The sequence below is a fragment of the Nicotiana attenuata genome, unplaced genomic scaffold (genome assembly GCF_001879085.1).
Source record: "Nicotiana attenuata strain UT unplaced genomic scaffold, NIATTr2, whole genome shotgun sequence".
Taxonomy (NCBI): Eukaryota; Viridiplantae; Streptophyta; class Magnoliopsida; order Solanales; family Solanaceae; genus Nicotiana; species Nicotiana attenuata.
The window spans coordinates 719,740-729,637 of record NW_017670328.1 but is presented as its reverse complement, the minus strand read 5'-3'; the positions used below and the strand labels follow the sequence as shown (position 1 = coordinate 729,637).

The 9,898-nt window shown below is 34.4% G+C and overlaps 1 protein-coding gene across 1 annotated transcript; it reads left to right on the top strand.

The window, feature by feature from the left end:
- The first annotated feature begins 1,076 nt into the window (after positions 1-1,076).
- Positions 1,077-3,944, top strand: LOC109237936 (60S ribosomal protein L7a-1). The gene is made up of 6 exons (XM_019404333.1): positions 1,077-1,159; positions 1,250-1,496; positions 2,932-3,101; positions 3,187-3,315; positions 3,412-3,504; positions 3,602-3,944. Exons 1-6 carry the CDS (start codon positions 1,157-1,159, stop codon positions 3,731-3,733), a joined length of 774 nt encoding a protein of 257 aa, XP_019259878.1. The 5' UTR covers positions 1,077-1,156; the 3' UTR covers positions 3,734-3,944.
- Positions 3,945-9,898: the final 5,954 nt, after the last annotated feature.

Here is a 9,898-nt window from a genome sequence, read left to right as displayed (position 1 = left end):
CACGTGATATCAGAGCGTATAATATAACTCATGTTATAATTCAACAAATATATTTGTTTGCGTATTAGAAAGGTTTAGTCTGATTTTTTTTTCTTTCTAAATGCTATAGATTTTTAGTACTTTATTGAATATGAAACCAGTATATTCCTTTCACTAGCGATGTAACTGATGAGATTAGTCCTTGTTAATTTAAAGTTTTAAACAACCCCTTGCATTTTATTTTTTACTTGTACTTTTATCAACTTCTTTTTTTGGTAGTAAAGATGCTAAAAGTGCTACCACTATACGTATATTGCTTGAACAGAATATTTTTATTTGTATTTAGGTTAGATATTCTTTTAATTTATTTTTGTGGCTCTACTTATTTTTTGATACTTATTTTGAGAATCTTTTGGTATTTGAAATCAGAATATACATTACATTAAAATTAGTTAATTTATGTTGGTTGAGTTCTTTGGGAGCATATATGTTGCTTATAATTTAACTGCTTCGCAGAGGCGAATCAATGATTTTCAGTACATGGGTGTACTATTAGAAAAGGGAGAAAAAAATGTATTAAGTGAGAATTGGTCCCTATTTCTCTTGTTAAATAACTCAATTTTAAACAAGTGCATCGTTCAACCTTATTAGAGCATGGACACCAACAGTTAGTGTTATATTATTTCACAAGGTAAGGGTAAGGTCTGCGTACACACTACCCTCCCCAGAACCCATTGTGTAAGATAATACTGTATATTGTTGTTGTATATATACATAAAATATCTAATGTTGATGAGACACCATTTGTTCTCAATGTATTTTTCTCTCTTGTAATACTCTTTTTAGATATATGGTATATCTACGATTGTTAATTAAATACTTAGTATAACTACAATTGACAATTAATTAAAATCATAGTTACCGTAGGTAAATACCTCTTAGATGTTATCTACATGTTAAGAATTCACATTTTAAACACCGCGTTTAGGACTATCAATGAGACAAAGGGCTTCGTCCTTCATTAAATGTGGGCTTGGGGCCCAAATTATTCTACAGCCCAACAGCATGCCTTGTTTGATGGCCCAATCAGCCCAGACCTTAAACCCTATAAACTCCATTATTCCCTACAGTTGTAGCTCTTCATCCTCCTCCGCTCGCCTCGCCGTCTGAAAGGAAAATGGTAAACCTAAATCCATTGTTACGTTCTTCTCACTGTTTGTTGCTTGAATCTTTCAATATATAAATTTGCTGTTTTTTTTGTTGGTTGTAGGCTCCAAAGAAGGGCGTAGCAGTAGCAGCAAAGAAGAAGCCAGTAGCGAAAGTGGTGAACCCATTGTTCGAGAAGCGGCCGAAGCAGTTCGGAATCGGTGGTGCATTGCCGCCGAAGAAGGATCTAACCCGGTTCGTGAAATGGCCTCAGGTAGTCAGGATTCAAAGGAAAAGGAGGATCCTTAAGCAGAGGTTGAAGGTTCCTCCTGCTCTCAATCAGTTCTCTAAAACCCTCGACAAAAATCTCGGTGAGTAGAGCCACTAATTTCTTCTGGTTTTTTAACCCTAATTTGTGATGGTAATTTGTTTTTTTTTTAATGGTGGAAATGCTCTTTTGATTAGCAAAGTGCTTAGCTGAACCATGAAGTAGAATAGTATCATGAAAGTAAGATGTTTTTGTCGGAAAATAACAATGTTTCTTGTGTTTGGTTGGTGAGTTTGAAAATATTTTCTGCAACATATTTACTCCCTACGTCCCAATTGGTGCGGGGTGTTTGACTAGGCACATAGTTTAGGAAGAAAGTCTCGAAAACTTGTAGTCTAAAACACGTTATAGATATTTATGTGGCTATAGATCATCGTTAAAGTTAGATGGTTTCTACATATAGAAATGTGTCATTCTTTTTGGATAGACTAAATGGAGACGGAGGGAGTATTAAAGATTGATCATATTTTCAACAAGTGGAAAGTGTTTTGCATTGAAAATGTGATGAATTTTTTGATGTTGTATGTATAACTCAATTCATATAATAAACATGCAATTAATGAAGAATCCCCATCTTCTTCATGGTTAAGAAGTGTCAATGTTTGACTATTTCAACTATAAGTTAATTACAGTGGGATGAACTGAGTATCTACTTAAACAACGTCGAAGGGTGGGTGTCTGTTCCTAGCTTCTTAGGCGTTCTTCAATTTTGTCAGTGTACTGAAGTGGGAGCCGGTGAAAACCTGAAATTTTGTCGGGTGGATAATGTTGAGAATTTGAAAAAGCCAATTGTTTGCATTTTCCACTGTCTTCTGAATAGACATATGGATCTGTTTTTATCTGTAAAAAATGGTTATTCCGCGTTCCTTCCTATTGTTTGGGATTCAATAACTCACTTATTCTCCCAAAAAATAGAAAGGAGAGCATTATTCTGTTTTCTTTATTTTTGGAGTCACGACATTGGCATCAATTAGTATCACTATGATCAATAATGTATCTGAGCTTTTTCTATCTTGAAAAGTATGACACTTTTGGACCAGCTGGATTGTTCCTTCATGTTTTTTGGGACATTGAGACCAGTCTCTTGACAGTTTAGATGTAGTCGAAATAGGATGAAACTCAGGGGCATTTTATTATTTCTACATTTAGGCAAGTTGATTGATATGTAATGCTGCCGTGGTCCCTAGCTCCTACATTGCAAGCTGTTCTACTTATCTTTCCACTTTTGTAGTCTGGTTACATAGTACAACAACAACTACCCAGTAAAATTCCCCAAAGTGGGGTCTGGTTACATAGTAAATAAACTAATTATCCTCTACTTTAAGTTCATGAACTGAATATCAGCTATCTTTTTTAATAAGGCCCTACTTTTGTTCTGCTGTACTTGGTGCAAGCTTTGGTGAAAAAAAGAATACTTGGTGCAAGTAGTTTCATGGCAACTGAACTGAACTTTTGCTTTTGCCCTTGTTTATTTGCAGCTACAAACCTATTCAAGATGCTTTTGAAATACAGGCCTGAGGATAAGGCTGCAAAGAAGGAGCGCCTTGTTAAAAGAGCTCAAGCCGAAGCAGAAGGCAAAACTCCTGAAACCAAGAAACCTATTATTGTAAAGTATGGTCTTAAGCACATCACCTACCTTATCGAGCAGGTTTGTTTTGGTATAGCTAAGCCCTTAATCCTTTTGGGAGTTTAATTTTTCAAAAAATGACTTTTTGCTATTAATGGCTTTGCAGAATAAAGCACAGTTGGTGGTGATTGCACATGATGTTGACCCAATAGAATTGGTTGTCTGGCTCCCAGCGTTGTGCAGAAAGATGGAAATTCCATATTGTATTGTGAAGGGAAAAGCACGTTTAGGATCGGTAAGCCACATCTGGTTTACATTTTATAAGGAAGGATCGTAATCAAGTTTACCCTCTTGAAAAGATTAGATACTGATCATTGTGTTTGATTTCCAGATTGTGCATAAGAAAACTGCTTCAGCGTTATGCTTGACAACTGTGAAGAATGAAGATAAAATGGAGTTCAGTAGAATTTTGGAGGCAATTAAGGTATCTTAAGTTTAAAGCGTGTTTAGCTTGGTTTAGCTGGTGATCTTTACACTTCTATTTACTTTCGATTTGATCTGATGCTCATTTTACTTTTCAGGCCAACTTCAATGATAAGTACGAGGAGAACAGAAAGAAATGGGGTGGTGGTGTCATGGGCTCCAAATCACAAGCCAGAACCAAGGCTAAAGAGAGAGTTCTCGCCAAGGAAGCTGCTCAGAGAATGAACTAGTGTTTTCTGGTTCGAAGTTAGACATCTTACGTGCTTGTCTTTTATCTTTGCCTTCTTCCGCAGATTATATCTTTATGCAAGAAACTTTGAAACCATATCATTTTTTGGACTAGATGCCTGTTTGAGTTATGTATGACGGTGAAATGAAAAGGCTTTCATTAACTATGCTTATTAGCTCTTATGAATTATGATACTATTTCCTTCGTTCTCACTCTTATTCAGCTCAAGCATTTTCTTATCATGTTAGTCAAAATGATATTGTTGATAACTAAACATAGCAATTACTCTCCGTCCCATTTGTTTCACACATTTTTTGTCGGCAAAATACATAGTTTACCAATTCACCTTGCACCCAAGTCCCCCTGTTACACACCTGTTGATCACGGGTTTAATGTTATACACCAAACCTTTTAAAATTGTGTCAATGACACACCACTTTGGACCAATCTAGTTAACACTCAATGCTGTGTATACACGCGCTTATTTAAATTAAAAACAAACAATTTTTTAATTAAAAATGGACAACCCGACCCAAGCTTAAAATAAATCCCAATTTACAAGCTTTAAAAAAACAAAATAAAGTTGCTATATGTCTTCCTCAACACCCCCACCCTTTTTCCCCAATCCTACCTCCACGCTGGCTCTTCCTCCGGTATCACTTGCACGCCGTCTTCCTCCAACCCACCCTACATCCCTATTATCTTTTTCAATAATTTTCAGATTCACCGGTGGCCATAAAACTTATTTCCATCGCTGGAGCAAGGACGAGAACAATGAAAGCTTGACCAAAGATTGATGAGAAAAAGACTGAAAAAGACATAGTTAGACCCAAAATTGCACTGGAAAGAAAAACAAAAACAATCATTCAAACAAGTTTGATGATGGATTTCGACTCTAACTTCTTTTAGTCCCAGAGATGAGAACTACTCCGACGCTCGAGAAAATCAGGCCGACAATTACTAAAAAACTACTGTTTCACCTAGAATCGGTGATTTTGTTAGGTTGGTTTTGAATCAATTTTAATCAACCCGATTCAGGATGATTTGGATTTGCGAGTCGAGAAATCGAGATAATGGGTTTCTTAACCATTGCTGGGTTTCCTTCGATTTCTTCTCTTTTTTTTTTTGGTTTCTTTTCAGGTGATTTCTTAACCATCGTTGTTGCTTGTTTCTTTATGCTCCTGACAATAAAGATGATGATAGAAAAAGATGAAGAAAAAAAAACTAGATATGTGGCGCTAAAATGAGGCTTCATATACATTTTTTTATTATTCACTCGCCTGCTTTCGGTGTAAAACATGCGCCTGTCATGGGTCAAAAGTGGTGTGTTATTGACACACTTTTGAAATGTTTGGTGTGTAACGTTAAACCCGTAGTCAACAGGTGTGTAACAGGGATTTGGGTGCAAGATGGATAAACTATGTAGTTTACCTTTTTTGTCTATCTCGAGAAGATGTATTCTTTGATGAATTTGGTAGACAAATACCAAGAACAAACAAAAGGACACTTCCTTTTTGACATTGGTTGCTCAGATAGATTAGATATCAAACTGGTCAATTTGGGAATAACTCAAGTTAATTCATCACTAATGCTTTCTTACATGTTACATCTTTTGGTTTTAGCTAAATTTTACACCCTAGTGTTGCATTTAAGATCACGTTACGGTATAAAGCTCAAGATTAGAGCAACTTATAACTCGCATAAGCTCATTTGTACCACATTATGGCAATAGATGACCAAAGCGGGTAACTACAGGACGGCTCTTTATGCCTATGATAGTGAGCCTCGTAATAAAAAGGGGAATTTTTAGAAATGACTATTGGTTAGTGCCTATTAACTACCTATAGCTATCGTATACATAATTACTTTCCGTAGCTACCTTTCAGTTGCTAAATTCGATGTATTCGAACTACTAGCAAAAATCGGCTAAAAAACATGGCAGTCTAGCTGTCAGCCACTGTATTCACATGTATTCATGAATACAACGTAATAATAGGTCTCTTCAGTTGTTTAATAACGGAAAGCTGCTAATTTAACGGGATACACTCATAATATAACCTAAATCAAAATTTTAACACAAAACATTATCAATCTAATTAATGAGAAGATTTATCAGACGCTAAACACCCAAAAACAACGCATTCTTTAGAGTTTCAGTCCCTCTTTTTTTCCTGATACAGTTCAAGTTTTTTCCTGACATTGTTCAATGTATTCAAATTTATTTTTGTATTCACAATATTTTATTTATTCCTAATACATGGTATTACTGCTTTATTGGGTATATTTCATTGGTTGTATTCATTGATTTTCTATTTGTATTGAGAGTATTTTACTGTATTTTATTGTATTGTTGTTTTAAATACAGATGGATACAAAAGGTTGAAAATACAGATGAATACAGTTAGATTGAATGCATAACTAATTGATGAATAACATCAAAATGATATAACTAGCAATGTATTAAAAATGTTGTTGTATGAACTCAAATACATATAAATACATCTAAATACAACAGTCAAAAATTACTGTACAAAATAAAAATCAGTGTATGCCTTATCGAATATATATAAATACATCTAAATACAAGAAGAGAAAACCACTGTATAAATATGTGCCTTATCGAATACATATAAATACAAGAAGAGAAAGCCATTGTACAAACTAAAAATCCCAAACCTAATCCTAATCTCATTAACCGCTGCCACCGTCTCCTCTGTCCTTTCCTCTCCCATGTCAATATTCAAAATCAATTCAACAAACCACTGTACACTGGATAAAATCTCCTCTGTCAATTCACTGGAGCAAATCAAGTTGAGTTCTTTGACTTTATGGGTGATGGCGAAAAGGACCTAGACAGTAACATCGGATGAGAAAAAATGTTTGAAGGGGAAATCAAGGTGGAGTTTTGATATGCTGCTGCTGTTACAGTGCAAGTTTATAAGGGATTTGTCAATAAATTTTCGCCATCACCCGTCCGCAAAATCTACTCTTGGGTTTGAGAACAATCTAGAGAGAGAACCTGCAAATAAAGGAGAGAATCGTGGTTCAACAATGGGGAAGACAATGGTGCTGTGAGAGAGAGATCGTGTAGAGAGAAATAAGATATTAAGCGGTGATTTTGGGAGAGAATAAACTGAAAGAATGAGAGAGAAAAATATTAGACAATGTATTTAATGGCTTAACCGTAGGAAGTGTCCATAAATACATATTTTGCTATAAAAACTAAAAGGTGGCTATAGAAAATAATATTTTAAAAAGACTTTTATTTATAATAAATAGGTGTAAAGCTTTGTTATAGGAGGTAAAATTTCCTAATAAAAACGTATTCATATTAAGTTCGTATCTATTATTACAAAGAAATAGTCAGTGCAATAATACTTCTCACTTGTCAATTTAAAATTTTGAAAGAAAAAACTTAATGTCGATGTTTGAAAACAGTTCAAAAGTACTAACCATAATGCGCAAAATATTTTAAAACAAAACAATAGGGGAAAAAGCAGAGAAAGGAAAATGATCGGAATATTATGTGTATGTTACCGGCTGCTAGTTTGTACTCCATCCCTTTTTTGCGAGTGATTTTATTTTGTGTCTCACACAACTTACACTAGTTGTATGAGGTCTCTTTTTATCTCACATATTTGTGGACTCATCTCTTACACATCTGGGTCCACAAAATTCTGGGACCACACAGTTGTGAGACAAAAAAGAGACCTCACACAACTATTGTCAGTTGTATGAGACACAAAATAAAATTTTTCCTTTTTTGCTTATATTTTACTCACTTATAAAGGGTCAATTGTTCTATTGCAATAGCTAAATCTTGTATGGATCGATCCATCCTTTCAAAATGGTATATTGCATGAAGAGTACTGCAACTTCGTATCAGTCAAAGTGACAACAAAAAGAATTTCACATGATTTCATGGCTCTCGTCAGCTCTTGTCATGAGGTGTTCTGTTAAGTTTCATAAAGAAGGTAATTGCTCGTGTTTTGTTGTCATCGTTGAGTTTGGAACTCTGAACAGTGATAATAAGCCGGAGGAGGATAACAATTATGTCAAGTCATAATGCCCCTTATGTATGCACCATGCAATTTAATTTGCTTTATTTTATCGTTTGATTTACTAAGGTGAAACTTTTAGTTCTCAATCAAGTTGGTTGTTAGGACTAGGATACTATAACTAGCAATTTTTCCAAATAAAAGAGGACAAGTATGCTTTAGGAAATTATAGGTGCCAAATTGCCTTCTTTAGGCAACCAAATTTCCTTATCCTTGATTTTCTCCATAATTTTCACTCTTATGTTTAAAGAAAGAAAGGACCACAAGGGATTTGTATAAATGAAAGTGAGTTCAAATACTACTTTAGTTTTAGGGATGTGGTGAAGACAAAAAACTGACAATTGTCTCTCTCTGAAAAGTGTAGACCTGCACCAACATAATTGAACTTTAAAATAAAATTCATTAAGCAATTATGAATAGCGCAATGCCATTATTTAGAAAAACAACGGAAAAAGTCTATATACTATTCGGAATTGAATAACTTTATATTCCGTGTAAATTTTTGGCCTAACCCATCGTTATGATCTAATCTTGTCTATTCCCTATTTTTCAACCTTTCCGTATTCTTTGTATTTTTTCCCTTCCTATTTTTTCAATTATTTTCTTTCTTTAATTTTTTTTCTGAAGTAGCTTTTTAGCTTGCCCTTGACCCCTAACGGAACCTAAGCTATGATAATTTTAAACAATGGTCAAACGATAAGAATACGTGCGAATTTTTTTTTCTCGAGTAAATTTAGGCCTCCCCCCCCCCCCGAAAACCCCAAAAAAAAAAAAAAAAACAACAACAACAACAACAAAAGGTATATCTGCCTAAATAATCTATGAGACTATGACTTCTCCGTCAATATTTGGTAGTACCTATGTACCTACAACATTAGGTAATACTGATTTTTCATTACTGAGACTGACAGTAGATAGATAATGGTTGGATTTTCGCATCAAGTTGCCCAAAATTAGAGTAAAATGTCCAATATCCAATATTCTCCATCTGCTAATTCGTAAAAATTGTCGAATAATTAAAAGGTAGGTAAACTTCAATTTTCATTTTTCTCTCATAGCTAAATCATTTTATTGTTGCATTGTGTATTTATTTATACATTGCAGGAGAATAAGCAAAACCTATTTAAACCTATTGTAAATCAAGAGAGGGAAAACGCAATGCAGATAAAATGATAAATTAGGCGTATTTTTAGTAGAAATGTTCAAGTGATCCTTTGAAAGCTCAAACCATTACAGCTGGTGAAGTTTAAAATATAAGGATTAATACTACGTTTCATCCCTTTCCATGTGAACATTCAGAAATGTATTAGAATTATTAACTGTTTTATCATTTAGTTACCTACATGTTGTGTTAAACTTATATTATTACTTCATATTTGACGGTAATATAATTCTAAAATTAATTTAAATATAGCATATTTTTTACATAAAAGAGAATATACACAAGTCTTATCAAATAAAATATGGACCAAAAAGTGCTGTCATCTCTAAATATATTAATTGGAAATGAGCGGAGCATTCCGTATTTATGCAGGGGTCCGGAAAAGGATTGCAACCCAAGGGATGATGTAGACAACTTACACTAATACAAGCATTAGGGACCTGTAACCTATATGTAGACAATAAATTTGCGTTAAGAAAATAAAATCAAGATCGAAAGATATTGCAACAATCGTAGTATTTTATTTCTAATTTGAGTGTTACAATCTCTATGAATCCTTTGATTCTGCATTTCCAATATAAATTCAAGGGTCTTTGAGCTTGATCTTGTGCTTTGATGGTTGCCACAAATTCTATCACGAACAAGTAGCCTTGATCTTGAATACTTGAAATTTGTGTCGAAGTGCTTGCATGCTTGAACACTTGCAGTCTGCAGAGAATTATACCCTTTGGTCCACGAGCTCCCTTGTGTCTTCTTGTTATAACTTCTGGTCCTTTTTCTGAGTTATGAAGACCCTGATGGTAGGCTATAATCTCGTATTTTAGTCGCCTATTACACTCTAATTTACTGCACTTTAATTGAGTTTGAGCTTTAATAGCTAGTGTTTTGCACTAATTGCGTGTTTTATGCCTTGTAGAAGTGATTTCGAGCAATGTAGATGTTATGG